The sequence below is a fragment of the Dasypus novemcinctus genome, chromosome 2, assembly GCF_030445035.2.
Source record: "Dasypus novemcinctus isolate mDasNov1 chromosome 2, mDasNov1.1.hap2, whole genome shotgun sequence".
Lineage (NCBI taxonomy): Eukaryota > Metazoa > Chordata > Mammalia > Cingulata > Dasypodidae > Dasypus > Dasypus novemcinctus.
The window spans coordinates 41,546,529-41,565,183 of NC_080674.1; the positions used below are offsets into that span (position 1 = coordinate 41,546,529).

General features: G+C 40.4%; 1 protein-coding gene across 3 annotated transcripts in view; it reads left to right on the forward strand.

The window, feature by feature from the left end:
* Nucleotides 1-18,655, forward strand: part of EGFLAM (EGF like, fibronectin type III and laminin G domains) — a 193,417-nt gene that overhangs the window by 95,548 nt on the left and 79,214 nt on the right. For all 3 annotated transcript variants that reach the window (XM_058308035.2, XM_058308041.2, XM_058308048.2), the window contains exon 7: nt 16,139-16,305. In XM_058308035.2, the coding sequence (XP_058164018.1) occupies nt 16,139-16,305 (167 nt within the window). The remainder of the gene's footprint in view (nt 1-16,138; nt 16,306-18,655) is intronic.

The window sequence follows — 18,655 nt, forward strand, 5'->3', positions numbered from 1 at the left end:
AATGACAAAAAAAAAACCCTATAAAAGCATAAGTTATACATGGTATTACATATTTGTGTTTAGTAATTATAATCCCTTTCCAACAAAAATGCATTTTGACGTTCAGTCCTGTATCTAACAGCTGAGGACCACATTCTCACATATAAATATTTAAAAATCATACGTCATTCTAACAAAAAAACTAGTGTTTTAAGTCTGTCTACATTGACAAATATACCATCACATTATCTTGGAAGGCTAGCTGCTAATTGAGATTCCTGGACACCTTGGAGTTCCACATGGAACCTGGCATTATGGGCAAAGCCAACCACTAGCCCAACCTTTTTAGTCAGGATCCTGCCTCTGTCATTTCCAGAATAAGCAATTTTGGTCAAGATTCTTTATTTCAGAACCTCTGTTTTCTCATCCGTAATATCAGGCTAATGAAACACACATCACAGGGTTATTGGTCACTTTGGAAAGCGTTTATACACAAGAGACATCCAATAGGTGTTTGTTTCCTTCCCACCATCCCACCATTTTTTGGAAGAAATGGCAACTCAGTTGCCTAAGTTACTCTGCCAAGGTAAAATGACTGTTGGGGACTGAAATAAAACTAGAATGGAAGCCTCCTGATTCCAGCCCAGGGCTCCTTTCACAAAGTCCCATGTCTTCTTCCTGCATATGCTTCATGCCTGGACTCAGCTTGTCCAATGCCCTGCTTGCTGGGGTGACTTGTTGAGGCTGCTTTTCTGTTGTTTCAGAAAGAAAACCTTCACAACTTATTGCTAAATAAATTCTCACATTCATTTATAAACATTATAGCTGAGTCCCCGAGGATATGTATTTAGAGAAAGCTTTCCTGGGCTTTAAATCCAAAGCTACAATTAGTGTGAAGGGCTTCTTGGGGTCATCAATTATTCTGTTTTTCCTAGAGAAGTCTGTTTAATGTTTAATATTGAATTCCTTTTTCCTATGTGCCTCCTGAGTATAGAAACAACACGTCAGGTCTCTGTGTGTGCCAAAGGTTCATTGTTACATCCAAAAGGCAGGGCTATGGTAGGCTGAGGATATGCAATTGTACAAACTGAGTTATTCCCAGAGGTTATTCTCAGATTTCAACCATCTTAATGTGAAGTTCTTGCCTAAATTCTGTTACCAGAGCATTAGGTTTCAATCTTCTCTCTGTCTCGGTAGGCACTTATACTTCAGTTGTGCTTTTTATTTACTCTTTAATCCCCATTGAATGAGATATAAGACTTTGCTAGGAGATATCTAAGGAAAGCCCTTATAAAAGGACTTAGCAGGATAATAAAAGATTAACCTGAGAAATTACACTGGATTAGAGTATGGGAATACTGACTATTTGTTTGCTAGCTTTGATATTTTTGGTGGACTCTATGTATATATGATGCTCTCTAGCTGAAAGGGCTAAGGACCAAGTAAATTTTTGTTCCTTATCCAGCCTCTGCTTCCCCCAAAACAGAGCATACCCTGAAGGGGCCTCTCAGTGAGTATATCAGAGAGGAGACTTGGTCCCCGGATCAAAGCTTTTGGAAAGGTGTAATCTCCATAATCTCCCCAAAGTTGCCTGAGGGATTCTCATTAGATTCCTTGATAATAGTAGAATTTTTTTTCCTAAATCAGTGGAGAAAATATTTGAAGACGTAAACTCTAAGTAAGCTTATAGTCTGTAATATATTTTGCAGTGTTTTAAAACTCGATTTGCTTTTTTATAACAAAGAAGACACGCATTTGAGGTAAAGGAGGATTTTCTTTTTTAAAGTGATCTTGAAAATTTCTTTGTGGGCAGAAATGCTTAGTGTTTATTAAAATAAGAACCATGTATAAATATAGCTACCTATGTTTTGAAATATTTTGGCTATAAATATCTGAGAAGCTTCCTCCTTTTGCTTAAGAATTTCCCCAGGGAAGTTCCTTTCTCATAAGCAAAAAATATATATATTATGTGGTAATGAAAACCAAGGGCTTGAAAAAATATTCTTCACCACTAATGTTTCAGCTGGGGATCACACTTCACATATGTTATCTAGCAGGTTGGTTTAAGGGAAAAGTAGTTTTCCTTTAACTTACTTGTAGTCTTGTAAGTATAGCTTGATTGGTTAAAGTTGCTTTGGAGCTTGGTTTTGTCAACTTCTGAAAAGGTTAAAGATTTCAAAAATTATTTCCAATAAAAAGTCCACCATTGGTTTTTTTTTTTTGGTGCATATGAAAGGCTGAAATATTTTTATGTATGTTTTAGGGACACAGATCAAGAAATGTTGATTTCTCAATCTCAGCTCAAGACAATTATACTAATAAATGAGAAGGAGCCATGTTTTTCCTCTTCTCCCTTTCACACCTCTCTGCCTAGGTAATTCCCTAGTTTTTTGCAAATGCCCTTCATAGTAAGACTAGCAACATTCATCTTCACACAAAACTGCTTTTAAGTTGATTGCAATGCCTACATGTTGGTTTTACTTGAGACATTCAAAGTCATGTACACATGCTTTTAAAAATTGTTATTCACAAATTGATATTTTTGTTAAAAGTCATCTGTCTTTGCATCCCATTTGTTTGTACTTCATAAACTCTTCCTTGATTCACGATTTTAAAAAAATGAACTTAACTAGTTTCTTCATAGGAAGTGACCCTTCCAAGGCTGCTACTGAAACAAATATCTAGTTAGGAATCCAGAATGGACTCTGAACAAATTACGAATCGTCCTTGAATAGACTTAACGCCAGATATGATTTGACTAATGATCAAGGTCAAAGCCTATGAAGGTTAAAGGAGTTTCTCATTCAGAATCAAGACTTATAGGCTGATTCTTTTTTTTTTTTTTTTTTTTTCACAAATATCATGTTGTCTTTATTATTATTATTATTATTATTTTTGCCTCATGTATTTTTTTTTATTGACTTTGTAATAATATTACATTAAAAATATATATGTGAGGTCCCATTCAACCCCACCACCCCACCCCCCCTCTCCCCCCCCCAACAACACTCGTTCCCATCATCATGACACATCCATTGGATTTGGTAAGTACATCTTTGGGCACCTCTGCACCTCATATACATTGGTTCACATCATGGCCCATACTCTCCTCTATTCCATCAAGTGGGCCCTGTGAGGATTTACAATGTCCGGTGATTACCTCTGAAGCACCATCCAGGGCAGCTCCATGTCCCGAAGACGCCTCCACCTCTCATCTCTTCCTGCCTTTCCCCATACCCTTTGTCCATTATGTCCACTTTTCCCAATCCAATGCCACCTCTTCTATGTGGACATTGGATTGGTTGTGTCCATTGCACCTCTATGTCAAGAGGAGGGTCAGATTCCACCTGGATGCTGGATGCAATCCTCCCATTTTCAGTTGTAATCACTCTAGGCTCCATGGTGTGGTGGTTGTCCTTCTTCAACTCCATCTTAGCTGAGTGTGGTACGTCCAATAAATCAGATTGTAGGTGCTGGAGTCTGTTGAGGCTCAGGATCTGGCTATCACATTGTCAGTCCAGAGATTCAAATCCCCTAAATATATCTTAAACCCCAACATTAACTGCACCTCCAGCACATTAGCATGAAAGTCTTATGAAGGGAGATCCCATCTGAGTCCAGATTCATCACACATAAACACCATTTCCAAAGAGGGGCCATCTGCCCTGGTAGTTAACCCCATCGGCCATGACCATAACTCCCATGGGTCTCTTTAGCCCTCAAAGGAACCAATATCTGGGGGTTGTATCTGCTTTATCTGTCTCTCTGACTCTGATTCTTGATATCATCTCTCAGGTTAAGTTTGTCCAGGTATGAAATCAGAGTGTACGGCTCTGAGCCATCCTCTAATCCTGGGGACAGTTGCTTGATTCCTGTCCTCAACTTCCTTACATGTAAAATTAAGGGAGCTAGACTATACAATGTCTAAAATTCCATGACTCTGATTTCCTATTGTCACAGCATAGACAAAGAGTACAGATTGGCGGTTTAGTGCACAGGCTTTGAGCTTGATCCTCTGGTTCAACTCTTGCCCCACCACTTTCAAGCTGTGACTTAAGCAGGTTATTTAACTTCTCTGTGCCCCCGTCAGTGGAGTGGGGGTAGTAATTTACTTACCTTGTGGAATGGTTGTGAGATTAGATGAATCGATGCATATAAAATGATCAGAAAAGTATCTGGCACATTGTAAGTACGCAGTCGAGGCTAACTTTCTGTTCTGGCTTTTGTGATGGGTCTTTTCTGCTTTCCTGTGGAGCCTTGTTCTTTCCTATTTAGAGGCCTTTAGGCTTGCTATTCTCTGCCAGGGCAGCAATTCCTCTACCTTTTCACCTAGCTAACTCCTATTCATCCTTCACCTCCCTTCCAGGAAGCCTTCCTGACCACCCCTCCCCCCAGGCTAGTTTTGGTATGCCTGCAGCATCTACTTCCAACACTCAGCACATGTGTATTTAACGATTTGTTCAAGGTCTTCTTTCCACTGGGGACGTGAGGGCAGCATCTGCACAGCACCTAGCACCAAGGAAACACACCTGTGTCAAATGGTTGTTGGCAGATGTTTGGACACAGGCCATCATGAACTTGAATCTAGATAATGCCAACAACCAGATACAACCTTGAGCAGGCATCTTAACCTTTCTGAGGCTTGTTTTCCTCAGCTGTTAAGTGGGGCTAATAATAGTGGTTACCACATAAGGGCTCTGAACATGCAAAAATATGTGTGCAGCATGTAGAATAGTGGCTCATGAAAGGTTTTTTTTTTTAAATGTTGGTCCTTCTACTTACCTTTAGCCCCATGGAAAAGAAGTGTATTGCCACTCTAGCTGTTTTAAGTAGACAATTTAAAAAGGGTTTTCCACAGGTGGTTCAATGAATCTTTTACCTCCAGCATCAAAAGAAACAAAAGTAGCCAATATCCCATTGTAACAGTTTGATATGGTTATGATTGCCAAAAATAGATGCTGGATTATGTTTGTAATCTAGTCTGTACCTGGGCATGATTAAGTTATGATTAGGGCTTTGATGGGGCCACGTCATTAGGACCTTGAGTCCCCACCCACCAAGGCATGGCAAAGGACACAATTGAGGGTTTTTTGATGTTTGAGTTTTGATGTTTGAGTTTGATGCTGAAGTCTTAAGCTGGAGCCCCAGGAAGTAAGCACACAGAGAAAAAAGAGGCAAGCCCCTGGAAGAGAGGACTTGAGCCAGGAGAAGAACACAGAGGAATAGAGACAGATCCTTAGACACAGCAGAAACCCCAGGGAGAGAGACAGCCATTCACCTGATAGTCTACAGCTGACCTTGTGGAGAAAGCAGAGGAGCTGAGCCCAGAGGAACCCAGGATGCCTGAATCCTCACAGACGTCAGCAGTCATCTTGCTCCAACATGTGAAAATAGACTTCGGTGAGGGAGGTAACTTATATGGCCTGGTATCTGTAAGCTCCTACCCCAACTAAATACCCTTTATATAAAAGCCAGCCAATTTCTGGTATTTTGTACCAGCACCCCTTTGGCTAATACATCCATCTCTCCAACTGCAAAAATAAAAGCCAGACAAAACGCAACATGGATCTGTACATGTTTCCCCCAGTCTGAAAGTTATTCATGTTTTTTTCCCCCTCATCACAAAAGGAATATTGGTGTGTGATAAAACTTCAAATAATACCTAAATGTATCTGACTAACTTGAATGTTCCCATTTTGCTTTTACTTCATATTGAATGCAAACACATGTTTTTGAGCTCTTTATGTGAGTGAAACTAAAAACTCTTTACAGAAATTTACTAGAATTTATAGGAATAATTGAGTAAATAGCAATTTTTAAGAGTAGGTATAGCCCTCAATTCGTTTTCTAGTCCCCAAAAGTATGGAACTTAAAATATTCTAAGAATTGTTATACAATTAATTTTGTGGAGAATGGGGCAAAACTTCTTTTCAAGAAAGTGTTTGGTATGTTTGTGTTGATTAAGTATGTCTTCCTTACTACCAGCAATAGAATTAGAAATAAGCAAGAATGGGCTTGCTTGGATGTCTGCTGAGATTTCATATTAACAAGTCGTGCCTCATGAAGAATTCCTTTAACATACCTTTATATTTTAAATTGAAATTCTCCAAACGACCTACTAGACTGGTGCCTGGCCCCAGAAATTCTGGTAAGGGTCAAGTTCCTCTACTTTGGCCTGAATGGAAGGACCATTCTGAATGTTTCCACAGAAGTCTGACCTATAGTTCTATTGATCAGTCTCTTAAATTTTCAGTTCCTCCTACTGTGAGCTTTCCTGATGTAATCCCTGGTCAGACTGATCAGAGTTAGCATAAATTGAATTCTTGTGTACCAGTGTTGGGAGCTGTTTGTAAACTGCAAATGAAAAGTGGGCTCTCCTGTTCCCCTGCCTGAGACAAATTGCCAGCTGAGTTTATCATTACCCCATTCTGTCCATCTGTTTGTCGTTTGGTTGGGTACCAATTTGGAAATAAAGAAAGAAGGCTGAAAGATGGTCAATTAATACATCTTTTTATTTTCCTAACTGTGACTGCTCAGTGGTTTTTGGACTTTTCCTTGTAATTCATTTTAGTGTAGAGCAAATCCTGCATAAACCAGTTTGTAAAATTGATGGAGAATCAAAGGCTCTTCTAAGCACATCCTTTTTGTATTTGTCCTCGATAATTGGTGGGACCATGTCTCTTCTCTTATGGCAAGAAATTTAACCCCTGCTCCACAGATCCCAAGGGTCCATGGACAGAATTCACTTTAGAAGGGAAAAAATTGCACCTTGTTTTCACCAACTGGAATTCAGCATTTCCTTGAAAAAATGAATGTAGGCAACATTCCCAGTGGTATTAGCAGTAACTGTGACTTTGTCACCCTTAGAATCACAGGTATTTTCTTATCCCATTACAACTGTTATACATGTTATACATGTTTACTACTACTTTGAAATTACAGTAGTTATTAAATTCATTTCTAGGATTTATTTTATTTAATATATTAATAAAGAAGTACATATATTACTATATTTTTTTATTATTTTGGCCATTGCTTTCAATATCATTTTCCTATGTATTTTATTTTATGCATTTAAAAAACATTATTCTGAGAAGGGGTTCATAGGCTTCATCAGACTGCCACCATGGCATAAATAAGATCAAAGACTATTTAGCAGGGATCGGCAAACTTTTTCTTAAAGAGCTAGATAAATACTTTGGGCTTTGCTGGCCATATGGTGTCTATCTCAAGTACTCAACCCTGCCGTTGTAGAAAGAAAGCAGCCACAGACAACGGGCATGGTTGTGTTTCAATAACTTTATTCCAATAACCAGCGAAGTTTGCCAACCCCGTTTCGGACAATGTTCCTGAGGTTGAATTCTGAAGGTATTTCACTTCAGCTCAAGCAGCCTTTATTGGATGTCTTCCATGTGCCATGTATTCATCCAAACATGTATGCATTGAGTATCTTCCATCTGGGAGCCTTGCTCGGGATAAAGGACTTGAGGGTAAATAAGCTTATAGACCCTGCCCTTGGCGAAGTTACAGTGGAGTGGCAATGCAGATGAGCATATTGAGAGTGGTGAGTGTTGGAGGAAGTGGGAACGTAGAGCAGGGCCTAGAAGACCACAAACATGATACCTGACCCACTTTTGGAGGAGTCTGGGAAGGTTTCTTACAAGAAGCATTACCTGACCTAAGACAGACACATCAGTTAGCCAGGTAAAACGTGAGAGAAGTAGCAGGAAGAGGAAAAAACTTCAGCAAAGTCTTGGTGGCAAGAAAAAAATGTTCTTGTAATTGCTTAGAAAACCTGGAGTGCTGTGTGTGAGGGGCAAGTGGGGAGAAAGAAGGCTGGGTGGGTTAGTGAGGGTCAGGCTAAGGCAGACACCGTTTAGGAGCTCATCCATGTTCTGAAGGTAAAGGACAGGGGGACTGGAAAGTTTTAGGGAGGAAAGGGACTGATTTTATTTGCATCTTTGAAAGATCATGCAGACTTCCTGAGGAATGCAGAGATGAATAAGACAGGGTCCTCATGCTTAATGTGCTCTCAGACTAGTAGAGGAAACAGATTTGGAATTACATGAGAAGGCAGAATAATCACTGCGGTACTAGAACCAAGTCCAAGGCACAGGGATAGTCCTAAGGAGACTCCTATTAATTCTCTCTTTTTTTTTTTTATAATTTTTTTATTTTTTATTGACTTTGTAATAATATTACATTAAAAATATATATGTGAGGTCCCATTCAACCCCACCCCCCCCAGCCCCCCTCTCCCCCCCCCCCAACAACACTCGTTCCCATCATCATGACACATCCATTGGATTTGGTAAGTACATCTTTGGGCACCTCTGCACCTCATATACATTGGTTCACATCATGGCCCATACTCTCCTCTATTCCATCATGTAGGCCCTGTGAGGATTTACAATGTCCGGTGATTACCTCTGAAGCACCATCCAGGGCAGCTCCATGTCCCGAAGACGCCTCCACCTCTCATCTCTTCCTGCCTTTCCCCATACCCTTTGTCCATTATGTCCACTTTTCCCAATCCAATGCCACCTCTTCTATGTGGACACTGGATTGGTTGTGTCCATTGCACCTTTATGTCAAGAGGAGGCTCAGATTCCACCTGGATGCTGGATGCAATCCTCCCATTTTCAGTTGTAATCACTCTAGGCTCCATGGTGTGGTGGTTGTCCTTCTTCACCTCCATCTTAGCTGAGTGTGGTAAGTCCAATAAATCAGATTGTAGGTGCTGGAGTCTGTTGAGGCTCAGGATCTGGCTATCACATTGTCAGTCCAGAGATTCAAATCCCCTAAATATATCTTAAACCCCAACATTAACTGCACCTCCAGCACATTAGCATGAAAGTCTTATGAAGGGAGATCCCATCTGAGTCCAGATTCATCACACATAAACACCATTTCCAAAGAGGGGCCATCTGCCCTGGTAGTTAACCCCATCGGCCATGACCACCTATTAATTCTCTTTTAATAGATGTTTTTTTTCTGAGATGATGCTCAGAAGGAATAACATGAGAGAAAAATATTTAGGAAAGGAGCCTTCAAATAACCTCAGGGTCCTGGAGAAAACATTAAATTGTGAAATGACAGTCCAATGCGGAGGGAAAAGGCCACACATGTCCCTGGTTGAGCTATAATTAGGCTTTTGGTCCATTCCTTCTTGAGCCAGTCAAATGGCCTCCACAGTCAAGGCTGTTCTGGATATTTGTTCTATCCCTAGAGGACTGTGTCCTACTCCAACAAATTCCATTCTCAAAAGTATTTTCCTAGCAGGATTTAACTATTTTTATCCCAGTTTCCTAGTTAGTGTCTGTAACACTTGAGTTGTACTATTCACCTCAGCGCCAACTTTTGAGAGCAGGGGTTTCCAGACTCTGGGTGCTGAATTATTACAGGATGGTGAAATCCATTTAGAGGGTCCAGATCAACAGTTTTTCAAAAGTGAAACAGAATAGGACAGGACAGGCAATCAGTGGGCAACACACAGTAAAAATAAAAGAGTTATTTTGTGAAATTTGTATTTCAATTGTCTTTGTATATATATAATGTGTATCTGGTGAATCAATGTATGTCTTATGGTGAATCATTCAAAAGCATTTAAAACTATTGTTGTGAAGCATGATATTATGAATTTGGAGTTTGACAGGCTTCATTTGCCACTTTGTAGACATTTGATCCAATTATAAGTAATGGATTCCTCTCCATGGCTGACAAAACCTGCTTTCTTTTTTCATACGACCAACTTGGAATCTTAGAGTTGGTAGCTCCATCTAAGTTATTCTAAAAAAAAAAAATTTAATCCAATGTTTTCCAAATTGTAGGCTACAACCCTTCATTGGATAGTGAAAAGGAAAGAAAGGAAAATAGCAAAGTTAATAACATGTAGTAAAGACTAGTATTTTTTCTTGAAACTCTTCTTGCAGTTTTTTTTTTTTTTTTAAAGATTTATTTATTTATTTAATTTCCCCCCCTCCCCTGGTTGTCTGTTCTCTGTGTCTATTTGCTGCGTCTTGTTTCTTTGTCTGCTTCTGTTGTCGTCAGCGGCACGGGAAGTGTGGGCGGCGCCATTCCTGGGCAGGCTGCACTCTCTTTTCACGCTGGGCGGCTTTTCCTCACGGGCGCACTCCTTGCGCGTGGCCACGCGGGGGACACCCTTGTGTGGCACGGCACTCCTTGCGTGCATCAGCACTGCGCACGGCCAGCTCCACACAGGTCAAGGAGGCCCGGGGTTTGAACCGTGGACCTCCCATATGGTAGACGGACGCCCTAACCACTGGGCCAAAGTCCGTTTCCCTCTTATTGCAGTTTTAAATTGATACATCAATGCACCTGTAAGTCATATATAAATATCCTTATGTACATATAGTAATATTTGGTTACTATGTAAAAATCTATTTCTTACTGTGGGTCAAGTTTAGCGATAGTGATCTAATTCCAACCTCCCACCCTGTACAGGGTGAATGTGGGTCTGCTGATTGGGGTGCCCTTTGATGTTCTTACATAAACCACATCTATGTGTAGCACCTTCAATTTCTAGTTAGTCTTTTCAGGTGAACCAAAACCTTAAAGTCACTTTAAGCAAAGCTATTTTAGTATGGAATCCTTCTAGAGTTTTATAATTTTTTTCTCAATCTTTTAAATCATGCTTTCACCTAGCACAAAGGCAGATTTTAGTGGTTCAGCTTTATCAAGTCTTTCAAAAGCACTTAACAGTTATCAGTCATATTTTTTTGTGTCTATATTTCACTGGTTTATATCATATTTAATTCAACAATATAACATAATTGCAAGAACAAGCATAAATGTTGTAAATAGGTTTGGGGATATATACAACTGAGTCTTGATAAACTAGCAGCTCAATTGGTGGGAACAAATGTGGATCATTGGCTAATTTGGCAAGTTGGTTAAGTAAAGGTTGATAAGGAAAGCCTTGACGACGTGTAATACAGAGAGATGTCACATATGTATTCACCTGCTCATGGCTAATGTGTTTACATGTTATCCACATTATTTGTATAGATTAAATAACCGTTTATCTAGAGACCTATATTATTGACTTTCTTTATATATCCTACATGATATTTTGCATACCGGTGGCACTTAATATATTCTTATTATTTGAATAGAAGAATAAGTCAGTGAACAAATGAATGCATGAATGATTTATAAATAATGTTCCCATGCAATTCTTATGCTACTTTATTGCTTTTTATAGCAGAAATTTATGTGGCAAAAAAAAGACATCAGAAGATAGAGATGGGAAAATATACATGCATACAAACTCAGAGTAAAAAGTGAACATAGCAAATAGGGTGGTCATTGTAAATTACATTATTTTTCTAAATAAAAACATGCATGCATTGACAAAATCAAACAGCAAAACTGAGTAAGATGAATATGCAAAACCTGCTTACTGACTCTTCATCTTTCCTTCAAATGTAATTATCTTGTTTATGTGTCCTTCCTGAAAGACAAATGCATTAAACAACTCTTAAAATTTACCACAAATACTCGCACCCTTTTCTGCCCCTTGTTTCTTTCACTTATAATTGAGATCTTGCCATGTCAGCATATATAGGTCAATTCATTTGTTTTAATTAACAATTATATAGTATCCAATGTATGACTGACCCTTAATTTATATACTCAATCTGCTATTAATGGACAGTTTGGCTGTTTCCAATAGTATTGCTTTTATAATCATGCTGCATTGAATAACCTGTGTGTGTGTGTGTTCTATTAGTATATCCTTCAGGTGCATTCCTAGCAGTGAAATTCTTGGGTCAAAAGGACTGTGACTTCTCAATTTTGATAGTAATTGCCAAATCACCACAAAGAAAATTACACTCATTTATCCTCCTCCCAAATTGTATTTGGTTATTTTGATTGCACGCTAAAAGTCATGGGTGAGGTAGAACACATTTTCACAGTTTTATTCACCTACTAAGGTTTTAAAAAATCCTTTTTACAAGGTTGTTAAAAATCTTTGCTTATTTTTCACTTAGGTTGTTTTCTTTGATATGGCTTTTCTTTTTCAATCTCCTGAGGACTGGGAGTAGAGGGTATGGCACTCAGGGTTTAGAAAGGCAAATAGCTACTATTTCAAGTGTTCCAGGCAAGTAGGTTTTAATACAGGGGCCGCGGCACTTCAGTCAGAAACAAAGATTAGATAATACTGACAATGATCTCAACAAGCCAGAGAGGAGCAGGAATTGCAGGAAGTTTGTCCACCCATGTTGGCAGAAGAATAATGGTTCTTGCTTCTTCCACATTCCAAAATTCATGCCATTGCCACCTTGGTGGAATTTAAACTGGAAGTCTGTGAAATGTAATTTCTTGGTTTCCAGCCCCTGGGATACAGGGAAGTGCCTAGAAGGGTAAAGATGGTGCCACTGAGAACCAACAAACCAAACCCAGCCAGAGGAGGAGCAAGAGAGAAGCTCTGCTTATACCACACGCACAGCTGCTGTGGCTTTGGTCTCCACCAACCAAGAATTTCTACTGCTTTTCAGTTACCAAACCCAAATACATTCTACATCTATGTTTTTCCTGTTCCTCTTATACTTTTCTCAGAATTCCAGTCCACTCTGACCCATCCAAATATAGTTTTTGAAATATCCTATTTTGCATTGGTTCCTACTATTCCTTAGATGTATTATCGCCCCATTTAGATTATAAACTCCCTGAAAATGGAAGTGCTTGTACTTCCTTGGAGGGTCCCATAATATAAATCTAGATGAATGCCCAACTGATAGTCATTAATTCTCTTACTGGTTGATTAGCCCAGTGGCCCCCTCCTGTGTACAATGTGCCAAGAAATATGGTTGGCCACTGAGGTCAAAGGATTGACCACTGGGCAAGGTGGTCAGAGGCCACAGGAAAGGCTTGGTGGTTCTGTAACTTTGGGTAAATGATTTTCCTTTCACATCAGTAGCCACGTCAGTAGAATAAGAGACTAGACTAGACCAGTGACTCATAAAGCTTTGGGGATCACGATTGCCTTTGCAAATCTTATTAAAGTGAAGGACCCTTTACTTAGGAAAAATGCAAATAGGTGTTCATTTACAAAACCTTGCATATCATTTCTGGGAGAACTCAGATACTTGGACAAAATTATCTTAAAGATTCTACCCAGCCCTGATGCTCAGGTTGGAGTTTACCATTGCCTATGGGAAATGGTATTTCCCACTAAAACGAGCCATTTCATTGCTTGAATCTGCTAATAGTGGTGAAGTAGCCACGGCTGATAGCCTTGTATCTGCCTCACCTGAAGTCCCCTGCCCAGCCACCTTTGAAAGGTGCCACTGCTCTGAGAGGGGGAGAATGCCCACCCCCCTCCCACCACTTGGGAAACCTGCGAGTGGCTGTCCATCTTTACCTGCGACAGAAGCAAGTTCTTATTCAACTTCTTCCCCCTCTAGACTTTTCATTCTTGGGAAAATTGTCAGGATGGTGTTGCTATGGTGATTGGACAGGCAACTTTGTAGTTCGGATAAAATAATTTTCTTTCATCAAAGAAGATTAAGCTCTTTTTAAGGATGATTTAAGACATACTTTTGCCTGGGTTATCTCTTTCTCAATCTCACCACTACACTTTTGTACCTCAAGAGACTCTCAAAACAGTCAAATGGAAAACCCGTGACAAAATCAGAGTCAAAATGGAAAAGGTTTTGAGCTGGCATTAACTCTCTTTTCTCACTTTGTATAATTAAATGTCTGTGATTTCAATCCTTATTCACTGAAAATCTACTTTCCTTTCCTGCATGACGTGACCAACAGATACAAAATAACCTCCCTTTTTAATTTTTTGGCTGTAATTTTTACATGAAGATGGTCACTGATAGTGTAGGTGTCCTTGGGAAAGCAGCAGCACATTCTGGAAGGAGGTATAGCTTATTTCCTTTATAAACATCACGGGGGAAGCTGAGCCAGAGGATAACAGGAATGTTTTAGCTAAAGATCACATCTTTTCTGAGTTTACTTTTAGCATCCCCTGTGGCTTTCCTCTGTGAAGTGATTTTGCTCTAATTTAAGTTTGTAAATGCGTTTCCTTCAATTCAGGTTTTCTCTTTGATGATAAAGTTAGTTTACATGAGAAGTCCTTCTTTAGGGAAAGAATATCACGAAAGAGTAACAAGCATAAGCTCGACTGCTTTCAGTGGCTGTGCCCTCTGGACTTTCCTCCTCTGGAATTCTTAGGAGATACGGCCTCACAGACTACTCAAGTGCTGTGAACCTGCCACAGCACTATTTACGGAGCTTCAGGGCTCCACTGCATTTGGCATTCAACAATCCCTGTGAATGATAAACTAGGAGAGCCCGTATAAAAGAAATCCGGGTATCATCCAGGCATCTCCTTTTAGCAAAATGAGTATTTTCTTGCCTGGTGAGTTGCTCCTAAAGGACAAACATCCATCTTTTTTTTGCTCCTCCCCTTCCCCTAAATATCTGTGGGTGGAGGTGTTTTCAAGCAGAACAGGTGAGAGGTGGCGGGGGAGCAAGCTAAAGGGTAGAGAATTACCCACCCACCCCCACCCTGTCCCCAATTCTTCAAATTCTTAATCTTGGCACCAAGATCTTCTTAATCTAACCTCACCCCATCAACCCAAATTGGCCTCCCCATTTATCAGCTGTGTGACCTTGAGTAAATTACTTACCTTTCTGTGCCTTAGTTTCCTCCTCTGAAAAAAAAAAGGGTGGGGGTGGGGGTGAGAAAGTGTTAATAATAGTAACAGGTGCTGTAAGTAGTTGTGAGAAATGAGTTAAGGTAGTAGGACACTGCTTGGTACCTCGCAAGCTCCTGATAAAGGGTAACATTGTTAGCTATTAACATAAAACTTCCCCCTCCACCTGGGCTGTTGCCCTGCCCTCAGCCGCGCGCGCAGTCATTCCAGACTTTGAGTGACCTGCTCTCCTTCCTCCCCTCCAACTAGGCAAGCCGGAGAGCAGGGCTGGCCAGTGGAAATATAATGCATGCCACATATGAAATTTTAAGTTTTCATTTGGCAGCCTTAAAGAGGTCATAAGAAACACATGAAATTAATTTTAGTAGCCTATTTCCTTTAACCCTGTCTATCTAAAATATCCTTTCACAATGTAATGACCATAAAAATTATGGATGAGACATTTTACCGTTCTGTTTTTTTCTTTAAAATCCAGTGTGCATTTTACACTTACAGCACATCTCAATTCAGACTAGCCACATTTCACATGTCGACTAGCCACATGGGGCTGGTAGCACCTCAGTGGAGCATGCTGGCATAGAATAAGTAGACAGCCCTGGGCTACCAGCTCTGTAACAAAGGTAAAACTTTTAAATAATGACTAACACGCGTGGAAAGTTTCTAATGTGAAGCCAGGCACTCTGCCAAGGATGTATATCTTTCATTTAATCTTAGGTAGGTACTTTCATTCCCCCATTTACAGAGGGGAAACCTCAGATTTAAAGAAGTTACATTCCAGCTGGTAAGTGGTGGAGTCTGGATTTGAATGTGGCTCTATCCAACTCCAGAGCCGTGCTCTCACCTTCTGTACACTGTGTCCCAGATGGGAGCTCTCAGCGATAGCTCTGCCTTCTCTATAGGATTCTCAGAAGAATGTGAAAATTCAGCAAATCGGCACAACTGTCCGATTTGTTAAGAGTAAGAATGGTCATGAAGAGAACCTTCTTGGGTTTTCCCATAGCAATTCACACAATTTATCATCCGCTAAAACCTTTATTTGTTTATTGTATGAACAGATTTTGGATAGATGGAATCTGTGCCCTTCTGACCTCTGGGGATGGTGCCAAGGAAAGGCTTGTTTATGAAACATCTGGAAGGCGGAGTCCTTGAAAGTCAACTCCTATGCAGAGATCTTTTCGATAGAGTCAAGGCCTGGTACAAGAAAAAGCGGGCAATCTTTAAACTGTGCTGAAAACTGGCCCTAAAAATGATCTACTTGCTTATATTGGCAGGAACTTACAAATTATAACCTATGATTTAAAATCAGGATCACTTTTCAGATAGGAAATGTTAACTCATTTTTATGAGTATTGTTTCCAGAGTTGAAATGCTATTAGTTTACACAGCCAGCTAGCTTCCCTTCCCTCTGGTATTTCTGAACTACTGGTTTTTTCTTTTCTTTTTTTTTTTTTTTTAAATCAATTAAGGCCAGATTTCGACAAGAGCTGGACCTTAATCAAAGAGCAGATCCAGATGGACTCCATGGTTATCAAGGGCCTCGTTCCGGACACCAAATACCAGTTTGCCGTGAGGGCCGTGAATGCCCACGGCCCCAGCCCCCGCAGCCGGCCCAGCAACACCGTCCAAACGCTCCGTGAGTACCGTGGCCCTTCCCAAGGACAGACGGACACAGGCTTTACTGGGGATCTGATGGCCCAGCAGCAGGACAGTCTGGTTTGTGGCTGTCCTCAGGCTTTCCTCTTGTGGCTTTCCCAGGCCTTTGGAAGTTAGAGGCTCATGACAGCAGCACAGGCTGTTCCATGTACAGAAGGTCACCAGAAGATTTATTTTTGCGTCCTCCTTAGGGGGTTGGATATCCATTTTCTTAATCACAAGAGCAGACCACAGAGCCAGATGACATGCAGACCTTTTCTCCCCCTGCATCTTTTGAGAAGAGTTAATCTTAACAATCGTAGGAGAAAAACAAGGCTCCCAGCCCTTTGGGGTTAGTGGATCTCTGCAAGTCAGAGACATTCAAGCAAAGCCAACTCCTCTGGAGGTTATTGAAAAGCTCCTGTGCCATGGAGTGTTGGCTTGTAAACTAGGGTCTACCAGATAGCACAAGTAAATTCCTTTCTCTCAAGTATCTCTTCAGAGAGCTGGGGGGAGTGGGGCCAGTGTTTGTCTGGGGTCTGACAAGCTCCCACGTGATCCCAAGAACCATAACTTCCATTAGCAAGGGCTTAGACCACCTTGCCATCCCCCGCTTAGAAATCTTTTGTGTTTCGGAAGTAGGGAAGCATAAATCTAGAACCCAGTGCAGTGGAGAGATCTCAGAATTGACATGTTGGCACTTTTAAATTTCAAGATTCTGTAATCTTTTCAGTTTTGCCACCAAACTCCTCCAGGTTCCTCTCTCTGAAGAGCCCTGCCGCTACCTGCTGATCCCCTTTACCCGCGAAAGGCCCTCGCAGTAAAAAAGCTGAAACCTGTTGGCCAGCTTTCCGTTAGCCTGCACAAAGTCCTGTTTTAGTTATTTAGTCGATCTGCACAAACTCCTCCCTCTCCTTACCAAACACCCACACAGAGGACTTCCGTGGGCACTGCTGTTTCCAAGGGTGGAAGTTCACCATGTTCTCCAAGTCCTAGGAATTTAAGCACTTCCAAAAATAACCGTTACCCTAACCTTGAATATTAGGTCTCCTTCTTTACAGTTGCATTGTTGGACAGTGAGGCCACATCCTAACACGTGTGCGTGCACACATCACACACCCACACACCCCCTTTAACTATTAGCAGTGGTTTCACGCCTTTCTTTTAGACTTTAGAGGCTTAAACTCTCCAGGCACATGCCAGGCAATGAAGCTCCTTCTTTCTAGAAGTTCCTCCTCTGTATTTCAAAGTAGAAAGAGCCTCTTTCTACTCTTGAGATCTCTCCTATAGTATTTGGTTAAATTTTGTGAAGCATGGCCAAAACTTGGGATAACTGAGCTGGGGACAGGCTTCAGGCCCTGACTGTACTTGGAAATTTTTTGCTTGTCATTTCTTATTCCAACTCTGCAGGCTTGTCTGTGCTGCATGGGCACTCCTCCATGCATGGACACTTCTCCAGTTTTGTGAGTTGCCCCAGGCTTGCTTCTTTCCTTTTATGCCTTAGCATCCCCTTCTCCACTGAGTCAAGAAAATAGAAGGAATGAGATATAACAAGCCAGGCTGGCTGGCATATGGGTGTGGAGGCTGGAGTTGGGGAAGGGAGGACGGATGGGAGCACATCTGGCACTTTTCTTTTTTAACTGATCTGATCTGGTCTTGGAGTTTCTAAAAATTATTTCCCAACTTTGTGGATTAAGTGGGATAAGGTATGTGAAATTGCTTTACAGTTATGTAATGTTTTATTACAATTGGTCTCATATGTGTAGTAAAATTTTAAAATTCCAAAGTAATTGTGTGCAGGGTAGGTGGAGAGCACCAAGCTGACTCAGTGAAAACTCTCAATTATGAAATATTCTCCTATAAAAACAGTATTACTACAAAAGGAAAAAAGAAAAAACTAAAAACTAAAAAAAAAAAAAAAAGTTACTGCTTTTAAGTATATCCAGCACTCCAAATGAGGATAACAGAAAAAGAATTTTTTAGATGGCCTGTGTAATGAATGTATAAGAATATGCTGTAATTGGTATTTATTTATTTATTTTTTAGGAGGTACTGGGGATTGAACTCAGGACCTCGTACATGGGAAGCAGGAGCTACATCTGCTCCTCTGTAATTGGTATTTCAATTGTGGTTTTTCTCATGATTGCTTCTAATGTTTAGAAAGCCTTTTATTCTGGCATTTTCACACTTATTTTGGTATTGATGTAGACTATTAATTTATGTTCAAAATCCGTTTTTCCCTATGGGTAAAATTACCAATAACTAAATAGCACTTACCTGAATTCTAATAAATTCCAATATCTGAGCTACCACTGAGAAAACCTACTATGAGCTCTGCAAGTCATCTACAA